Raw genomic sequence first — 20043 nt, 5'->3', positions numbered from 1 at the left:
CCCAAAAGTGGCAGTGGGACCCCAAAAGTGACCGAGGGACCCCAAAAGTAGCAGCAGGACCCCAAAAGTGGCAGCGGGACCCCAAAAGTGACCGAGGGACCCCAAAAGTAGCAGCAGGACCCCACTGGTGACAGAGGGACCCTAAAAGTGACACCAGGGACCCCACAGGTGATGTGAGGACCCTAAAGGTGACACCGGGACCCTATAAGAGACACCAGGACCCCATAGATGACATGGGGACCCTAAAGGTGACACGGGGGCCCTATAGATGACAGCAGACCCTATATGTGACGCTGGGACCCCATGGGTGATGCGAGGACCCTAAAGGTGACACCGGGACCCCACAGGAGGCTTGGAACCCCCCTGTAGGTGACGCTGAGGGAAGAGGCCCACGTGGCCCACACCCAGCCATCACCAAGCGGGGCCTTTAACGACCACCGGAGCGCGGGGAGACCCAAAAAGGGCCGAATTCATCCCAAAAAAGAGGCTGAAGAGAGAAAAAAGCGCAGCACTCCCCTGCCCCCAACCCCACCACCCACCTCTGAGAGACGCGCACGGAGCGCAGCGCTTATATACCCCCAGGCCCCTCCCACTTCCGGATCCCGCCTTTCCCCCCTCCGCCAATGAGAACCCACCTTCCCTCAGCAGGGGGCGGGCCGACGCCGTTGCCCCTGGCAACGCCCCGGAAGCGGCTTCCGCCGGCGGCCGGAAGCGGCGGCGCCGCCATGGGCTCGTCCAAGAAGCACCGGGAGCGCGGCGCGGCCGAGGCGGCCGAGGAGGCCCCGGCGGCGGCGGGGGGGGGAGGCGGCGGCGGCGCGGGGCGGCCCCGCGAGCACCGCAAGCACCGGCACCGCGGCGGGGAGCGCCGGGGGAAGCGGAGCCGCTCCCGGGGCGAGCGGGGAGGCGGCGGCGGCTCCTCGGCGGCGGCCTCGGCCTCGTCCGGGCGGCGGGGCCCTGAGGAGACCCCGCGCGGCGGCGGCGGCGGCCATGGGCGAGGAGGAGGAGGAGGAGGAGGCGACGGGGAAGGGCGGCGGGGGAAGAGGGAGCGGCGGGAGGAGAGAGAGGAGCCCGGTGAGGGGGGCGGGGGGGGGCTGGAGGGGGGTGGGGGGGGGTTGGGGGGGTTTGGGGGGGCCTTGAGGGGATTTCGGGGGTCCCGGGGGGGGGGATCTGGGGGATCCTGGGGGCGGTGGGAATGGTCCCGGGGGGCTTTGGGAGGGTTTAGCGGGTCCTGGGGGGCGCTGGGAGGAATTAGGGGTGTTTTGGGGGGGGATTTGGAAGGGGGGGGGGGTCCTGGGGGGCGTTGGGGGGGGATCTGGGGAGTTGTGGGGGTGGTGGGGAGGGTCCTGAGGGGCTTCAGGGGTGTGTGTGTGTGTGGGGGGGATCTGGGGAGTCGTAGGGGGGGTGGGGAGGGTCCTGAGGGGCTCCTGGGGGGCGTGGGGGGGGAGTTTAGGGGGATTTGGGGTGGTTTGGGGGGCTTTGGGGGCTCCCGGGAATTCAGAGGGTCCCGGGAATGGTTTTTGGGGGATTTGGGGGATGCTGGGGGGGATTTGGGGAGTCCTGGGGGGGGGGGAGTTGAAGGGATTTGGGGTGGTTTGGGGGGGGATTTGGGGGGATTTAGGGGGTCCCAGGGTGGAGTTGGGGGTGTTCTGGGGTTGTTTGGGGGATCTCAGGGGGTTTTGCTCGTCCCAAGAAGGTTTTTTGGGGGGGGTTGGGGGGGGGGGGAGTTAAGACCAGGGGGTTTGAGGGGGGCCTGGGTCCCCCCAAACTCACCGAGCCCCCTCCTCAGCCGTCCCCGCCAAGGCGGCCGCGGGGGAGACGTCGCTCAGCGTGGAGGAGACCAAGTGAGCCCCCCCGGGACCCCCCCCCAATCGTGGGGGACCCCTGGACCTAGAGGGGACCCCCAGCGTCACACCCCCCCCCACATGGAGCCCCACGACCCTTAGGGACCCCCCAGGAGACTCCCAACATCCCCCCCATAACGCTCCTGGGGACTCCCCCTAAAGCACGCCCCCCCCTCCCTGGGACGCCCCAATTCACAGAGGTGCCCCCCCCCCAAACCCATGGGGTGCCCCCCCCAATTTCTCAGGGTCACCCTAACCTATAGGATCTCCCTTCCCCCCCCCCCATTAAACCCTTTGGGTCCCCCCACAATCTCTCCCAGGATCCCCCCCCCCAATTTTCCCCTAAGGCCCCCCCCCATCTTTCCCAGGATCCCCCCACCCCAAATCCCCCCCAGTCTCTCCCAGGGACCCTCCCAAACTCCCCCCCCTCCTTTCCCCAGCAGCACCCCCTGCCCCAAACCCCCCCCCCAATCCCCCCATGGCCCCATAAACCCCCCCAACCCACCCCCCAATCTCCCCTGGGGGCTCCCCCCCAACTTCCCCCACCACCCCAGCCCCCCCCCATATTTAGGACCCCCCCCCAATCTCTCCTGGGGGCTCCCCCCCCAAGTTCCCCCCCTCAACCCTCCCCATTTCCCCTGGCAGCAACCCCCCCCAATCCCCCTATGGCCTGCTTCCTGTCCCCCAACCGCCCCCCCAAAATCTCCCCTGTCCCCCCCCCCAACTCCCCCCACCCCCCTTAGCCCCCCCCCCCAATTTAGGACCGCCCCCCAACCCCCCCATTTCCCCCCCCCCCAGCAAACTCCGTGCCAAGCTGGGCCTGAAGCCCCTGGAGCTCTCCGCACCCAAGAAAGGTGAGCGCCCCCCCCCCCCCCCAAACCGGGTGCCCACCCCCTTGGGGAGCCCCCCACCCCCTCGGGGTGCCCCCCACCCCCTCGGGGCCCCCCCCAACTACCCGGTGCCCCCCCCCCCCAGAGGCCGGCACGCAGGAGCAGCCGGTGGTGGCGGAGGCGGTGAACCCGCTGGTGCTGCGGCAGCGCCAGGAGATCCGCGAGCGCCTGGCGGCCGCCAAGGAGAAACGGCTGCACAACCAGCGCCTGGGGTGCGGGGGGGGGATTGGGGGGGGCTGGGGGTGGGATTGGGGGGCTGGGTGGGAGCTGGGGAGGAATTGGGGGGCTGGGGAGGGCTTGGGGGGGGCTTGGGGGGCTTGGGGGGAGGAATTTGGGGGGCTTGGGGGGAGGAATTTGGGGGGCTGGGGGGAGGAATTTGGGGGGCTGGGGGGTATCGGGGGGCTTGGGGGAGGAATTTGGGGGGCTGGGGGGGCGATTGGGGGCTTGGGGGAGGAATTTGGGGGGCTGGGGGGGCGATTGGGGGGCTTGGGGGAGGAATTTGGGGGGCTGGGGGGGAGCTGGGGAGGAATTGTGGGGGTGGGGGGAGGAGTTAGAGAGCTGGGGTGGGAATTGGGGGGGCTGGATTTGGGGGGGAGTTGGGGGGCTTGGCAGGCGGATTGGGGGGCTGGGGGGGAATTGGGGGGCAGAATGGGGGGCTGGGGGGATTTGGGGGGGAATTGGAGGGGCTGGGGGGATTTGGGGGGCTTGAGGGAGGAATTTGGGGGGCTGGGGGGGGTGATTGGGGGCAGAATGGGGGGCTGGGGGGGATTTGGGGGGAATTGGTGCTGGGGGGAGCTGGGGGGCTTGGGGGGAGCTTGGGGTGTGGTGGGGGCAAATTGGGGGGGGCAGGTTGGGGGGGAATTGGGGGACGGGGGGGCAAAATTGGGGGCCTGGGGGCAAATTGGGGGTCGGGGGGGGGGAAATTGGGGTTGGGGGGGGGGGGACAAAATTGGGGGGCAAATTGGTGGCTGGGGGGGGGGGGGCAAATCAGGCACTGGGAGGGCCCAGGAACCTCCAGTCCGTCCCGGGGGGCTGCCAGCGAGGAGCAGAGCCCCCAGACTGCTGTTTTTTTGCCCTAAACCGTGCGTTTTTTGCCCAAACCGGGCGGTTTTTGCCCCGAAGCAGCAAGGTGAAGCCGCTGGGCGAGGCCGAGCCCTGGCTGGACGACGCGGCCGCCTGGATCGAGCGCAGCCGGCAGCTGCAGCGCGAGAGGGAGCTGGCGGAGAAGAGGGTGGGTTTTGGGGTTTGAAACCGCCGGGTTTTGGGCAAAACCACGGGGCTTGGGGTGAGTGCTGGGTTTTGGGGCGAGACGGACGGGTTTTGGGGAGAAATCGCCAGGTTTGGGGTGGAGGTGCAGGGTTTGGGGCAAAACTGACAGGAGAGTGCATGGGGGTTTGGGGTGAAAATGCAGGGTTTTGGGCAAAACTGACAGGAGAGTGGGTGAGGGGCTTTGAGGCAAAAAAGTTGGGTTTTGGGCAAAATCAACAGGTGGGTGTATGAGGGGTTTTGGGGGGTGAGATGGATGGGTGGGTTTGGGGGTGAACTGTTGGGTTTTGGGGTGAAACCATGGGGTTTTGGGCAAAACCACCGGCTTTTAGGTGAGACCACCGGGTTTTAGGGCAAACCGCCAGGTTTTGGGGTGAAAGCGCCGGGTTTAGGGTCTAAATGGTGGGGTTTTGTGGCGCGACAGTGGGCTTTCGGGGTGAAACTGCCGGGTTTTGGGGCGAGGGCGCCGGTTTTGGGTTGAAACCGTGTGTTTTTAGGCCAAGCTGCTGGAGGAGATGGACCAGGAGTTCGGCGTCAGCACCCTGGTGGAGGAGGAGTTCATGCGGCGCCGCAGGGTGAGGGGGCGTCGCGGGGGGCGTCGTTGGGGACGGGATGCCATCGGGGACGGGGGACACCCGTGGGGACACCCCTGGGGATTGGGGACACCCCATGGGACACCCGTGGGGACACCACTGGGGATGTGTTTGGGGACAGGGGACACCACTGGGGACGGAGGACGTGTTTGGGGACACCGTTGGGGATGTTTGGGGACACGGGACACCGCTGGGGACACGCCTGGGGATTGGGGACACCCCATGGGACACCCTTGGGGACAGGGGACACCGTTGGGGACGTCACTGGGGATGAAAACACCACTGGGGACATGTTTGGAGACAGGGGACCCCACTGGGGACAGAGCACGTGGTTGGGGACACCGTTGGGGACATGTTTGGGGACAGGAGACACCACTGGGGACACGCCTGGGGATTGGGGGCACCCCATGGGACACCCTTGGGGACAGGGGACACCAATGGGGATGGGGACACCACTGGGGGACATGTTTGGGGATGGGGGACCCCATTGGGGTCAGAGGATGTGGTTGGGGACACCGCTGGGGACGTGGCTGGGGACAGGGGACACCGTTGGGGGACATGTTTGGGGACACGACGGAGAACGCTTTTGGGGACAGAAAGCGGGGTTGGGGACACGGGGTGCCTTGGGGGGGACACATCGGGGACAGGGGACACGGGGACACCGTGGTTGGGGCTGGCGGGGACGTGCTGGGGACAGGGCACAGGGTCGGGGATGTTTTGGGGACAGGGTTGGGGACACGGGGACAGGGTTGGGGACACGGGGTGCTTTGGGGGGACACCAGTGGGGAGGTGGGGACACCACGTTTGGGGGTGGCGGGGACGTGCTGGGGGCAGGTTATGGGGTCGGAGATGTTTTGGGGGCACGACTGGGGACACGGGGACAGGGGACACGTTGGGGACACGGGGACAGGACGCGGTTGGGGACCACTCATTGGGGTTGATGAATTATTGGCGACCCGGTTGGTGCCGGGGGACACCTTGGGGACGCCGTTGGGACCGGTGTCCCACCCCGGTGACACGTCCCCCCCCCGGTGTCCCCCCAGGAGCTGTACAGCGCCCGGGACCTGCAGGGGCTGGCGGTGGAGCACGACCCCGGCGCCATCCGCGAGGGGCAGACGCTGGTGCTCACCCTCAAGGACAAAGGTGACAACGGGGTCCCCCAGGGTCCCCACGTGTCCCCGGGGGGGGCGTTTTGTCACCGTCCCCTCATTTTGGGTCCCCCCGCCCCCTATTTTGTCACCGTCCCCTTGTTCGGGGGACCCCCAGCCGCCATTTTGTGTCCCCTTCCCTATGGCCACCATGTTGGGGTACCCCCAGCCGCCATTTTGTGTCCTCTTCCCCTCATGGCCACCATGTTGGGATCCCCCAACTGCCATTTTGTGCCTCCTTCCCCTCACAGCCACCATGTCGGGGTGCCCCTCAGGGCATTTTGTGACCCTTTCCCCCATGGCCACCATGTTGGGGTACCCCCAACCGCCATTTTGTGTCCTCTTCCCCTCACGGCCACCATGTTGGGGTGCCCCGTAGGCCATTTTGTGTCCCCTTCCCCCATGGCCACCATGTTGGGATCCCCCAACCGCCATTTTGTGTCCCCTAACCCACCGTGGCCGCCACGTTGGGACACCCCTCAGTGCATTTTGTGACCCTTTCCCCCATGGCCACCATGTTGGGATCCCCCAACTGCCATTTTGTGCCTCCTTCCCCTCACGGCCACCATGTTGGGGTGCCCTGTAGGGCATTTTGTGACCCCTTCCCCCCCACAGCCACCATGTTGGGACCCCAACCGCCATTTTGTGTCCCCTTCCCCCCCGTGGCCGCCACGTTGGGACACCCTTCAGGACATTTTGTGACCCCTTTTCCCCCACGGCCGCCATGTTGGGACGCCCCAACCACCGTTTTGTGCCCCCTTTCCCCACCACCATGTTGGAGCGCCCATGACCACCATACCGTGTCCTCCCCACGCCCCTCTTCCGCCCCCCCCGGCCCTGTCCCCGTCCCCTGACGCCCCCCCCGGCCCTGTCCCCGTCCCCTGACGCCCCCCCCGTCCCCAGGGGTGCTGGAGGAGGCGGAGGACGTCCTGGTGGACGTCGGCCTGGTGGACGCCGAGAAGGCGGCCGAGAACGTGGAGCGGCGCCGCGCCAAGCCGGGCTACGTCCCCTACGAGGACGAGGACCCTGCCAACGCGCTCCAGGTGCGGCGGGGGCCCCGTCCCCGTAGCCCCCCCGTCCCCGTAGCCCCCCCGTCCCCGTAGCCCCCCCGTCCCCGTAGCTTCTCTGTCCTCACAACCCCCTTGTCCATATAACCCCTTTGTCCCCATAACCCGCATCCCCAACCCTGGTCCATATAACCCCCCCACCCCATAACCCCTCTGTCCCCATAACCCCCCTGTCCCCCAACTCTGGTCCATATAATTCCTCTGGCCCCATAACCCCCCATGTCCATATAACCCCCCCACCCCATAACCTCTCCGTACCCATAACCTCTCCGTACCCATAACCCCCCCGTCCCCCAACCCTGGTCCATATAATCCCTCTGTCCCCGTAACCCACCCCCGTCCATATAACCCCTCCATCCCCATAACCCCTGTCCCCAAAACCCCCCCATCCCCCCCCCCCCGGTCCCCATAACCCCCCCCATCCCCATAACCCCCCCCATCCCCAAATCCTGGACCCCATAACCCCCTGGTCCCCATAACCCCCCCCCATCCCCATAAACCCCATCCCCGTAATCCCCCCATCCCCAAATCCTGGTCCCCATAACCCCTCCGTCCCCATAACCCCACCGTCCCCCAACCCCCGTCCATATAACCCCCCCCACCCTATAACCCCCTTACCCCCCAACTGTGGTCCATATAATTCCTCCATCCCCATAACTCCCCCCTGTCCATATAACCTCTCCATCCCCATAACCCCCCCCACCCCGTAACCCCTCCGTCCCCATAACCCCACCGTCCCCCAACCCCCGTCCATATAACCCCCCCCACCCTATAACCCCCCCACCGCCCAACCCTGGTCCATATAACTCCTCCGTCCCCATAACCCACCCCTGTCCATATAACGCTTCCATCCCCATAACCCCCCCATCCCCATAAACCCCGTCCCCATAACCCCCCCATCCCCCAACCCTGGTCCATATAACCCCCGTCCCCATAACCCCCCCGTCCCGCAACCCTGGTCCATATAACCCCCTCCGTCCCCATAACCCCCTCCGTCCCCATAACCCCCTCCGTCCCCATAACCCCCCTGTCCCCATAACCCCCCCGTCCCCATAACCCCCCCAGGGCCCCAAGGAGCGCGTGGTGCTCCCCAAATACGAGGAGGTGCTGGGCCCCGCGCCGCGCCCCAGCTTCCGCCTGGGGGCCATGGGGACGGCGGCGGCGGGGGACAAGGACGGGGGGGCCGCCCCGCGCCCCCCCGGCCCCGAGCCCCAGAGCCTGGAGCTGCCCCCCCTGCGCCTGGCGCCCGAGTACCTCACGCCGCAAGAGGTGGGTTTGGGGGCGGTGCGGGGTAACTTTGGGGGGGCGTTTGGGGGGGTTTGGGGTCAGTTTGGGGGGGTTTGGGGTCAGTTTGGGGGGGTTTGGGGTCAGTTTGGGGGGGGTTGGGGTCAGTTTGGGGGGGGTTGGGGTCAGTTTGGGGGTGTTTGGGGTCAGTTTGGGGGATTGGGGGTGGGTTTGGGGTCAGTTTGGGGGGTTCGGGTCATTTTGGGGAGGTTCGGGGTCAGTTTTGGGGGTGCTGAGGTCAGTTTGGGGGTTTGGGGTTGCTTTTTTGGGGGTTGTGGTCAGTTTGGGGGGGGTTTGGGGTCAGTTTTTGGGGAGTTAGGGTTAGTTTTAGGAGTTTTTGGGTCAGTTTTGGGGGTTTGGGGTCAGTTTTTGGGGGGCTTGGGGATAGTTTGGGGAAGCTTAGGGTCAGTTTGGGGGGGTTGGGAGGGTTCTGGGTCAGTTTGGGGGGTGTTGGGGTCAGTTTTTGGGGTTTTGGTGTCAGATTTTTTGGGGTTGGTTTGGGGGATTGGGGGTGGGTTTGGGGTCAGTTTTGGGGGGGTTTCGGGTCGTTTTGGGGAGGTTCGGGGTCAGTTTTGGGGGTGCTGAGGTCAGTTTGGGGGTTTGGGGTTGTTTTTTTGGGGGTTGTGGTCAGTTTGGGGGGGGTTTGGGGTCAGTTTTTGGGGGGTTAGGGTTAGTTTTAGGAGTTTTTGGGTCAGTTTTCGGGGTTTGGGGCCAGTTTTTGGGGGGTTAGGGTTAGTTTTAGGAGTTTTTGGGTCAGTTTTGGGGGTTTGGGGTCAGTTTTTGGGGGGGTTGGGGTTAGTTTGGGGAAATTTAGGGTCAGTTTGGGGGGGTTGGGAGGGTTCTGGGTCAGTTTGGGGGGGTTGGGGTCAGTTTTTGGGGTTTTGGTGTCAGATTTGGGGGTTTGGGGTTGGTTTGGGGGATTGGGGGTAGGTTTGGGGTCAGTTTTGGGGGGGTTCGGGTCGTTTTGGGGAGGTTCGGGGTCAGTTTTGGGGGTGCTGAGGTCAGTTTGGGGGTTTGGGGTTGTTTTTTTGGGGGTTGTGGTCAGTTTGGGGAGGGTTTGGGGTCAGTTTTTGGGGGGTTAGGGTTAGTTTTAGGAGTTTTTGGGTCAGTTTTGGGGGTTTGGGGTCAGTTTTTGGGGGGCTTGGGGATAGTTTGGGGAAGCTTAGGGTCAGTTTGGGGGGGTTGGGAGGGTTCTGGGTCAGTTTGGGGGGGGTTTGGGGTCAGTTTTGGGGGGGTTAGGGTTAGTTTTAGGAGTTTTTGGGTCAGTTTTGGGGGTTTGGGGTCAGTTTTTGGGGGGCTTGGGGATAGTTTGGGGAAGCTTAGGGTCAGTTTGGGGGGGTTGGGAGGGTTCTGGGTCAGTTTGGGGGGGTGTTGGGGTCAGTTTTTGGGGTTTTGGTGTCAGTTTTCGGGGTTTGGGATGGTTTTTGGGGGGTTGGGTTTTGGGGAAGCTCAGGGTTGGTTTGGGGGGGGTTGGAAGGCTTTGGGGTCAGTTTGGGAGGTGTTGGGGTCGGTTTGGGATCAGTTTGAGGTGGGTTTGAGGTTAGTTTTGCGGATGTTGGGTCAATTTGGGGTTTGGGGTCATTTTTTTGGTGTTTGGGGTTGGTTGGGGGGGTTTGGGGTCAGTTTGTCAGGGTTTAGCGTTGGTTTTTTGGGGGTTGGGATCAGTTTGGGGGGGTTTGGGGTCAATTTTGGGGGGTTTGGGGTCAGTTTCAGTGGGTTCGGGGGGTATTGGGATGGGTTGGGGTGGCTTTGGGCAGGTTTGGAGGAATTTGGCTTTCAGGTCAGTTTGGGGACGCTTTGGGCTCAGTTTGGGTGGATTTGGGGTCGCTTTGGGCAGCTTTGGGGGCTGTTGGGGTAGGTTTGGAGGGATTTGGTTGATTTGGGGGGGAGGTGGGGTGGTTTTCGGATAGTTTTGGGTGGATTTTGGGTGGGTTTGGGGGTTTTGGACTATTCTCGGTGTGATTTGGCTGGCTTTGGGGATGGTTTGGGGTGCGACTGGGGCACTTGAGGGCAGCTCGGGCTCGTTTGGGGGCTGTTTTTGGGGCCGGTTTGGGGCTGGCTTTGTGGGAATCCCCTCGGGGAGGGGGGGCAGCAGTGTCTGAGCCCCCCCGTGTCCCCCCCCCCCCGGCAGTGCGAGGGGTTCCGGCGGACGCGGCGCCGGGTGCGCCGGCTGCGGCGCCGGGAGCGGCTGCGTGCGGACGACCTCCTGCCCCTGGCCCCCGGCGACACCGAGGGCGACTTCGGCTCCAGGTGGGTGCTGGGGGGGGGCACCCATGGGTGCTTGGGGGGGGGGGGAGCACCCGCCTGCCGCCCCCCCCCTTCCCTTTGTAACCACAAGGGTTTGTGTGTGCCCCCCCCCAGATCGCGGGGCCGGGGCCGTCGGGTGCAGGAGGATGAGGAAGGGGGGGAGGCGGAGGGGGGGGCAGACGGAGCCCCCCCTGCGGACCCCCCCGGGACCGGTGCGGCCCCCCCCGGCTCCCCCCTGCCCTCTGACGACACCCGGGTGGAGAGCATGGACATCAGCAGCGACGGTGAGTGCGGGGGGGGCGGGGGGCTTTTTGGGGGGGGGGGCCTGGGGGTAAATAATTGGGGATGGGGGCAGGTGGGGGCGGCTTTGGGGGCAATTAGGGTTGGGGGTTTGGGGGCAATTAGGGTTGGGGGCAGATGGAGGGGGTTTTGGGGGTTAATTAGGGTTGGGGGCTTTGGGGAAAATTAGGGGTGGGGGCGAATGAAGGGGGCTTTCGGGGTTAATTAGGGCTGGGGCAGATGGGGGGGTTTGTGGTTAATTAGGGTTGCAGGTGGATGAAGGAGGCTTTTGGGGTAATTAGGTTCGGAGGGGGCTTTTGGGGTTAATTAGGGTTGGGGCAGATGGAGGGGGGTGGGATAATTAGGTTCAGAGGGGGCTTCCGGGGTAATTAGGGACGTGGGCAGATGGAAGGGGCTTTTGGGGACAAATAATTAAGGCTGGGGGCAGGCGGAGGGGGCTTGGGGCAAACAGAAGGGGCTGGGGGGGGCACACGGAGGTCCTGGATATTTGGGGACGCGGCGGGGGGGTGACACGGGGGGGCACCCTTTAGGGGTTCCCCATCCCCGTAACGCTTCCCTCATCCAGCGCAGCTCCCCCCGGGGTGCCCCTCTCCCCCCCCACCTACCCAAATTCCCCAATTTTTCCCCTTTTTTTCCCCCCCCCCTTGCAGAGGACGCGGCGCCCCCCGGCTCGCCCCCCCGGCTGGAGGAGGACGAGGCGGAGCAGGAGCTGCAGCAGCAGCTGGAGCGCGGCCGCCGCCTGCGCCAGCTCCAGCAGCTCCGCGAAGCCGCCGGCGACCCCGTGGGTGCTCCCCTGGGTGGGGGGGGGGGGCCACAAGGGTGCTGCCTCCCCTCCTCCCAGAGGACCCCCCCTAAAATCCCGCGTTTCCTCCCCAAAAAGGTGCTGGAGCTGGTGCAGCGGCGGGGGGCGGCGGCGGGGGCCGGGCCGGACCCCCGGAGCAGTGCCATCGTCTTCAACGCCACGTCCGAGTTCTGCCGGACCCTGGGCGAGATCCCCACCTACGGGCTGGCGGGGAACCGCGAGGAGCAGGAGGAGCTGATGGGGGCGGGGGGGCGGTTAAATGGGGGCGGGGGGCAACTGAATGGGGGCTGGGGGCACTTAAATGGGGGCTGGGGGCAACTGAATGGGGGCGAGGGGCACTTAAATGGGGGCTGGGGGCAACTGTGGGGGCGAGGGGCACTTAAACGGGGGCTGGGGGCTGGGGGCAACTGAATGGGGGCGAGAGGGGCACTTAAATGGGGGCTGGGGGCAACTGAATGGGGGCGAGGGGCACTTAAATGGGGGCTGGGGGCAACTGAATGGGGGCGAGGGGCACTTAAATGGGGGCTGGGGGCAACTGAATGGGGGCGAGGGGCACTTAAATGGGGGTTGAGGGCAACTAAATGGGGGTGAGGGGCTAAATGGGGTTAAATGGGGGCAGGGGGCAACTGAATGGGGGTGGGGGGGCACCTGAGTTGGGGCGGGGGGCAAATGGAAGGGGGTTTGAGGGCAGTTAAAGAGACCTGGGGGCAAATAAATCAGGGCTTAGGGGCAATTAAATCCGGGGTTTGGGGCAAATGGAGGAGGGTTGGGGGCAAATAAGGAGGGCTTGGGGCACGTGGAGGGGGGTTAGGGGTAGACAATTAGGGCTGGGGGCAAAAAGGAGGGGGTTTGGGGCAAGTAAGGAGGGCTGGGGGCTGGTGGGGGAGTTTTGGGGGGTGGTAAAAGGGGGTTTGGGGCAAACGGAGGGGGTTTTGGGGCAAATAGCGAGGGCTGGGGGCGGATGGAGGAGGTTTGGGGTAAAATGGAGGGGGTTTGGGGCAAATAAATCAGGGCTGGGGGCTGGTGGAGGGGGGTTTGGGGCAAACGGGGGTTTGGGGCAAATAAGGAGGGCTGGGGGTAAAAGGGAGGGGGTTTTGGGGTAAAAGGGAGGGGGGTTTGGGGTAAAAGGGAGGGGGGTTTGGGGTAAAAGGGGGGGGGGTTTGGGGTAAAAGGGGGGGGGGTTTGGGGTAAAAGGGGGGGGGGTTTGGGGGCAAATAGGAGGGGGGTTTGGGGTAAAAGGGAGGGGGGTTTGGGGTAAAAGGGAGGGGGGCTTGGGGTAAAAGGGAGGGGGGCTTGGGGTAAATAAAAGGGCTGGGGGCAGAGGAGGGGCTTTGGGGTAAAAGGGAGGGGGGTTTGGGGTAAAAGGGAGGGGGGTTTGGGGCAAATAAATCAGGGCTGGGGGCAGATGGGGGGCTTTGGGGTAAAAGGGAGGGGCTTTGGGGTAAAAGGGAGGGGCTTTGGGGCAAAAGGGAGGGGCTTTGGGGTAAAAGGGAGGGGGCTTTGGGGTAAAAGGGAGGGGCTTTGGGGCAAAAAATCAGGGCTGGGGTAAAAGGGAGGGGCTTTGGGGTAAAAGGGAGGGGGCTTTGGGGTAAAAGGGAGGGGCTTTGGGGTAAAAGGGAGGGGGGTTTGGGGCAAATAAAGGGGGCTGGGGGTAAAAGGGAGGGGTTTGGGGTAAAAGGGAGGGGGTTTGGGGTAAAAGGGGAGGGGTTTGGGGTCCCCCGCGCCCCTCACCCCCCCTGCCCCCCCCCCCCCAGGACTTCGAGCGGGACGAGCGCCCGTCGCCCCCCGGGGCCCCCGACTCGGAGGGGGAGGAGAACGTGGGCTGGAGCAGCGTCAACCTGGCCGAGGAGCGGCAGCACCAGGACGTGAGCTGGGGGGGGGGGGGGGGACACCCCAAAAACGGGGGCACCCCGAAACGGGGGCGCCCCCGAAACACGCCCCAAAAACACAGGAAACCCCCCAAAAAAAAAAAAAAAACCACGAAACGCACCCCAAAAACAGGGGCAGCCCTAAAAGAAACGCACTGAACAGGGGCACCCCAAAACGGGGCACCCCCAGAAAAACACCCCAAAAAAACCCCAAAATACCCCAAAAGCAGGGGAACCCCAAAATACCCCAAAATACCCCAAAAACAGGGGCAGCCACTGAACAGGGGCACCCCAAAAAAAAAAACCACCCCAAAACCAGGGGAACTCCCTGCACCCCTCCAAAAAAAACCACCCCAAAACAGGGGGCAGAGGAACCCCAAAAACAGGGGCACCACAAAAAAACACACCCCAAAACCAGGGGTACCCCCAAAAACAGGGGCACACCCCCCAAAAAAAACACCCCAAAAGCAGGGGAAACCCCCCAAAACCAGGGGAACTCTCTAAAACACCCCAAAAACAGAGGAACCCCAAAACGCCCCCAAAACAGGGGCACCCCAAAACCGGGGGAACTCCCCAAAACACCCCCAAAACCAGGGGCACCCCAAAAAATAAGGGCACCCCAAAACCAAACCCACCCGGAACAGGGATACCCCAAAACCAGGGGCACCCCCCAAAAAAAATAATAACAGGAGCACCCCAAAAACGGCACACTGAACGGGGGCACCCCAAAACCAGGGACAATCCCCCCAAAAAACACCTGGAACAAGGGCACCCCCAAAACCTGGGGGCACCCCAAAACGGTGCTGGCACCCCCCAAAAAGGGGCCCCCAAACGGGGGCTTTTGGGGGCGCAGCCGGCAGGTTTGGGGGTCTCTGTGGGTCTGGAGCAGCGCGGGTGGTCCGGGGGGGGGTCCCTAAAATGGCGGGGGGCCGTTCCCGAGCGCCGTTTTTCCCAATTTCCCCGTTTTTCGCCCCAGTTTTCGGCGTCGTCCACCACCATCCTGGACGAGGAGCCCATCGTCAACCGGGGCCTGGCCGCCGCGCTGCTGCTCTGCCAGAACAAGGGTGGGGTTTGGGGGGTCCCGGGGGGTTTGGGGTCCCGGGGGGGGGTTTGGGGGTCCCCGGGAGGGATTTGGGGTCCCCAGGGGGGTTGGGGTCCCAACTGGGGGAAATTGGGGGGATTTGGGGTCCCCAGGGGGGATTTGGGGTCCCCATTGGGGGGTTTGGGGTCCCTGGGGGAAATCGGGGGGGGGTTGGGGTCCCAAATGGGGGGAAATTGGGGGGATTTGGGGTCCCCGGGGGGGTTGGGGGTCCCTGGGGTGGGGGTTGGGGTCCCAACTGGGGGAAATTGGGGGGATTTGGGGTCCTTATTGGGGGGATTTGGGGTCCCCGGGGGGGATTTGGGGTCCCCATTGGGGGGTTTGGGGTCCCTATCAGGGGGAAATCGGGGGATTTGGGGTCCCCGGGGGGTTGGGGGTCCCTGGGGGGGGGTTGGGGTCTCGGGGGGGGGGTTGGGGTCCCCATTGGGGGGATTTGGGGTCCTTATTGGGGGGATTTGGGGTCCCCGGGGGGGTTGGGGGTCCCTGGGGGGGGGGTTGGGGTCCCAATTGGGGGAAATTGGGGGGGATTTGGGGTCCTTATTGGGGGGATTTGGGGTCCCCGGGGGGATTTGGGGTCCCCATTGGGGGGTTTGGGGTCCCTATCAGGGGGGGGAAATTGGGGGGATTTGGGGTCCCCGGGGGGTTGGGGTCCCTGGGGAAATCGGGGGGGTTGGGGTCCCAAATGGGGGAAATTGGGGGGATTTGGGGTCTCGGGGGGGGGGGGGGGGGTTGGGGTCCCCATTGGGGGGATTTGGGGTCCCTATCAGGGGGAAATTGGGGGGATTTGGGGTCCCCGGGGGGTTGGGGGTCCCTGGGGGGGGTTGGGGTCCCAATTGGGGGAAATTGGGGGGATTTGGGGTCCTTATTGGGGGGATTTGGGGTCCCTGGGGGGTTTGGGGTCCCAATTGGGGGAAACTGGGGGGATTTGGGGTCCCTATTGGGGGGATTTGGGGTCCCTATTGGGGGAATTTGGGGTCCCCGGGGGGTTGGGGTCCCAATTGGGAGAAATTGGGGGGATTTGGGGTCCCTATTGGGGGGATTTGGGGTCCCGGGGGGGGGGGGAGGTTGGGGTCCCTATTGGGGGGCGTTTTGCGTTCCGACTTGGGGGGATTTGGGGTCCCTACCGGGGGGGTTGGGGTCTCTATTAGGGGAAATTGGGGTCCTAGGGGTGGCTTCCTGTTCCCGTTGGGAGAAATGGGGGGCGTTTTGGGGTCCCGGGGGTGTCCCTGCGCCCCCCGACCCCGTTGCCCCCCCCCAGGGCTGCTGGAGACCACGGTGCAGAAGGTGGCGCGCGTCAAGGCCCCCAACAAGTCCCTGCCCTCGGCCGTCTACTGCATCGAGGACAAGATGTGCGCCCCCGGGACCCCCCGCGCCCCCTGGGACCCCCCAGCCCCCTGTGCCCCCCCCCCCATCCTTTTGAGCCCCCCAATTCCCCCTCGGTGCCCCCATCCCGATGTCTCCCTCAATGCCCCCCATCCCAATGCCTGCCCCCCCGGTGCCCCCCCCCTTGACACCCCCCCCCTTGGTGCCCCCCAGCACCCCCATCCCGATGTCTCCCCCCAATGCCCCCCATCCCCATGTCCCCCACCTTGCTGCCCCCTCGGCGCGCCCCCAGTGCCCCCCCCCACCTCGCCACCCCCCCCATGCCCCCCCCAGCCCCCCAGCGCCACCCCCACCCCCTTGGTGCCCCCCATCCCGACGTCTCCCCCCCAGTGCCCCCATCCCCATGTCCCCCCACCTTGCTGCCCCCTCGGCGCCCCCCAGTGCCCCCCCCACCTCACCACCCCCCCCAATGCCCCCCCAGCACCCCCACCCCCTCGGTGCCCCCCATCCCGACGTCTCCCCCCCAATGCCCCCCATCCCCATGTCCCCCCACCTTGCTGCCCCCTCGGCGCCCCCCGGTGCCCCATCCCTCAGCGCCCCCCCACCTCACCGCCACCCCCCCCACTGACGCCGCCCCCCCCGGTGCCCCCCCCAGGGCGATCGACGACAAGTACAGCCGGCGCGAGGAGTACCGCGGCTTCACGCAGGACTTCAAGGAGAAGGAGGGCTACCGGCCCGACGTCAAGATCGAGTACGTGGACGAGACCGGCCGCAAGCTCACCCCAAAAGAGGTACCCCCAAAAAACCTGGGGGCGGGGGGCACCGTGACCCCCCCGGACCCTCTTAACCCCCGTGTCCCCCCCCCCAGGCCTTCCGGCAGCTCTCGCACCGCTTCCACGGGAAGGGCTCGGGGAAGATGAAGACGGAGCGCAGGATGAAGAAGCTGGACGAGGAGGCGGTGAGCGGGGATTTGGGGTCCCCCCCCCCACCCCCCGGGGGGGTTTGGGGTGCGGGGGGCCTCGCGCCCCCCTTTTTTGGGGTGGTCGGAACCTTACGGGGTCCCCGCGGTCTTTTTGGGGGGGTCTCGTGTCCCGTTTCGGGGCTTTCGGCGCTATTTGGGGTCTCCCCTCATTATTTGGGGTCTCCCTCATTATTTGGGGTCTCCCCTCATTATTTGGGGTCTCCCCTCATTATTTGGGGTCCCCTCATTATTTGGGGTCCCCTCATTATTTGGGGTCACTCATGTCCCGTTTTGGGGCTTTTGGCACTTTTTGGGGTCTTCCCAGATTACTGGCGCTTCCTCATGTCCCGTTTTGGGGCTTTTGGAACCTTTTGAGGTCCCCCCACTTTTTGGGGTCCCTCATGTCCCGTTTTGGGGCTTTTGGCACTTTCTGGGGTCTCCCCTTTCATTTGGGGTCCCCACATTATTTAGGATCCCCTCATTGTTTGGGGTCCCCAAATTATTTGGGGTCCCTCATGTCCCGTTTTGGGGCTTTTGGAACCTCTTGGGGTCCCCCCACTTTTTGGGGTCCCTCATGTCCCGTTTTGGGGCTTTTGGCAGTTTTTGGGGTCTTCCCAGATTACTGGGGTCCCTCATGTCCCGTTTTGGGGCTTTTGGCACCTTTTGGGGTCTTCCCACATTATTTGGGGTCCCTACATTATTTGGGGGATCTCTGGGCCATTTCGGGGCCAGGTTGGGGGCGGTTTTGGGACCGCTTTGGGGGGGGGGTCTGGGTCATCTTGGGGTGGTTTTGGGGCTGTTCTGTGGCGGTTTTGGGCCTGTTTCGGGTCTGGGCTGTTTGGGGGTGGTTTTGGGGCCGTTTGGGGCCGTTTTGGGGCCGGTGAGGCCGCAGCAGCCCCGTACCCCGCAGCTGCTGAAGAAGATGAGCTCCAGCGACACCCCGCTGGGCACCGTGGCCCTGCTGCAGGAGAAGCAGCGCGCCCAGAAGACGCCCTACATCGTGCTCAGCGGCAGCGGCAAGAGCATGAACGCGTCAGTGGGGCACTGGGGGCACTGGGAGGGGGCTTGGGGGGCGCTGGGGGCACTGGGAGGGGCGTTTGTGGGGACTGGGAGCACTGGGAAGGTCATGAATGCATCAGTGGGGCACTGGGAGGGGCGCTGGGGGCACTGGGAGGGGCGTTTGTGGGGACTGGGAGCACTGGGAAGAGCATGAATGGGGACTGGGGGCACTGGGAGGGGCGCTGGGGGCACTGGGAGGGGCGTTTGTGGGGACTGGGAGCACTGGGAAGGTCATGAATGGGGACTGGGAGCACTGGGAGGGGTGCTGGGGGGCACTGGGAGCACTGGGAGGGGGCCTGGGGGATGCTGGGGGCACTGGGAGGGGGCTTGAGGGGGTGCTGGGAGCACTGGGAAGGGCATTTGTGGGCACTGGGAGGGGCACTGGGAGCACTGGGAGGGGTGCTGGGAGTGCTGGGAGGGGCATTTGTGGGAACTGGGAGCACTGGGAAGGGCATGAATGGGGACTGGGAGCACTGGGAGGGGCACAGAAGGGCGCTGGGAGCACTGGGAGGGCGCTGGTTGGCACTGGGAGCCGTGTCCCCGCTGACCCCCCCCCCCCCAGGAACACCATCACCAAGTGACCCGGAGCCCCCCCGGCACCCCCGGACCCCGCGTGGCCCCCCCGCGGCCCCCCCGCTCCGGCCCCACGGGGCCAATAAAGGGCTGGGGACGTCCCCGCGTGTCATCGCGTGTCAGCGCGTGTCGCGGCATGTCGCGACGTCACCGCGTGTCATGACGTCACCGCGTGTCACGACATGTCACGACGTCACCGCGTGTCATGACGTCACCGCGTGTCACGACATGTCACGACGTCACCGCGTGTCATGACATGTCATGACATGTCACCGCGTGTCACGACATCACCGCGTGTCGTGACGTGTCACAGCATGGTCACGATGTGTCACGACGCGTCGCCGCGTGTCGCCGCGCGTCACCACGCCAGGAATCGGCCTCAAAACCCCAAACTGCTCCAAACCCGCCCCAAAGTGCCTCAGAGCCGCCACTATTGCCCCCAAACTGCTCCAAATCTGCCCCAAAATGCTTCAAAACTGACCCACTACTGCCCCCAAACCAGGCCAAGACCCCCCCAAACCCCAAACTCCTCTAAACTCACCCCCAAACTGCTCCAGTCCAACCCCAAATTGCCCCCCAAAGCTTCCCCCACCACCCCAGACTGCTCCAACTCTGCCCCAAAACCTCCACCAGACCCCAAACTGCCCCAAACTGAGCCCAAATCACCCCACAACCGCCCTAAACCCACCCCGGCACTGCGCTAAGCAAACGCCAGCGCACCCCAAAGCGATCCCAAACCCCACGGAGCTACCAAAAAACCAACCCCAAATCCTTCGCTACTGCCCCAAAACGACCCAGAAATGCATAAAGTATCCAAAAACACGTTAAAACCTCCCAAAACAGCCCAAACTGTCCCCAAAGTCTCCAAAACCACGTTAAAACCTCCCAAACTGCCCCCCAAAACCCCAAACCCAGCCCCAAAACGCTAAAGCAACCCCAAACTTACCCAATTAAAGCAAACTGCCCCCAAAAACACCCCAAACCAGCCCCGAACCCCAAACTGCTCTAAAGCAACCCGAAACCTGCCCAGCAAAACCAAACTGCCCCCAAATCGCCCCAAAGCTGCCCAAAATGCCCCCAAAACCCAGTAATTTTCACAGCCCCCATCACAACGAGGCGGCCACAGGGGGCCCCAAGATGGCGGCCGGGGGACCCCAACATCTTAGACATAGATGGGCCACACATACTGGGGTTTCTGGGAGCACTGGGCCACACATACTGGGGTTACTGGGAGCACTGGTCACAAATGCTGGGAGTACTGGGCTATACTGGGAACACTGGGCCACACATACTGGGGTTACTGGGAACACTGGGCTGCATATACTGGGGTTACTGGGAGCATTGGGATGCACATACTGGGAGTACTGGTCACAAATGCTGGGAGCACTGGGCCACACATACTGGGGTTACTGGGAGCACTGGTCACAAATGCTGGGAGCACTGGGCTATACTGGGAACACTGGGCCACACATACTGGGGTTACTGGGAGCACTGGTCACAAATGCTGGGAGTACTGGGCTATACTGGGAACACTGGGCCACACATACTGGGGTTACTGGGAGCACTGGTCACAAATACTGGGAGTACTGGGCACAAATACTGGGAACACTGGGCCACACATACTGGGGTTACTGGGAGCACTGGTCACAAATGCTGGGAGTAGTGGGCTATACTGGGAACACTGGGCCACACATACTGGGGTTACTGGGAGCACTGGTCACA

General features: G+C 64.5%; 1 protein-coding gene across 1 annotated transcript; it reads left to right on the top strand.

The window, feature by feature from the left end:
* Positions 1-608: 608 nt before the first annotated feature.
* On the top strand, positions 609-18422 carry LOC136788753 (U4/U6.U5 tri-snRNP-associated protein 1-like). The gene is made up of 20 exons (XM_066987432.1): positions 609-1071; positions 1787-1841; positions 2640-2695; positions 2817-2943; positions 3857-3962; positions 4495-4572; positions 5634-5733; positions 6642-6781; positions 7871-8074; positions 10221-10339; positions 10451-10620; positions 11287-11417; positions 11517-11679; positions 13194-13303; positions 14283-14370; positions 15664-15754; positions 16384-16519; positions 16597-16686; positions 17600-17721; positions 18311-18422. The coding sequence occupies exons 1-20, from the start codon at positions 624-626 to the stop codon at positions 18327-18329; spliced, it is 2553 nt and encodes an 850-aa protein (XP_066843533.1). The 5' UTR covers positions 609-623; the 3' UTR covers positions 18330-18422.
* The last annotated feature ends 1621 nt before the right edge of the window (positions 18423-20043 follow it).

This window comes from Anser cygnoides, chromosome W (assembly GCF_040182565.1).
Source record: "Anser cygnoides isolate HZ-2024a breed goose chromosome W, Taihu_goose_T2T_genome, whole genome shotgun sequence".
Classification (NCBI taxonomy): Eukaryota; Metazoa; Chordata; class Aves; order Anseriformes; family Anatidae; genus Anser; species Anser cygnoides.
This window is presented reverse-complemented; position numbering and strand designations above follow the sequence as displayed.

Coding starts and splice junctions, on each gene's coding strand:
- LOC136788753 (XM_066987432.1), top strand. CDS start 624: ATGAGAACCCACCTTCCCTCAGCAGGGGGCGGGCCGACGCCGTTGCCC. Junction 11,680..13,193: donor GGAGCAGGAGGAGCTGATGG/GGGCGGGGGGGC, acceptor CCCCCCCCCAGG/ACTTCGAGCGGGACGAGCGC. Junction 13,304..14,282: donor AGGAGCGGCAGCACCAGGAC/GTGAGCTGGGGG, acceptor TTTTCGCCCCAG/TTTTCGGCGTCGTCCACCAC.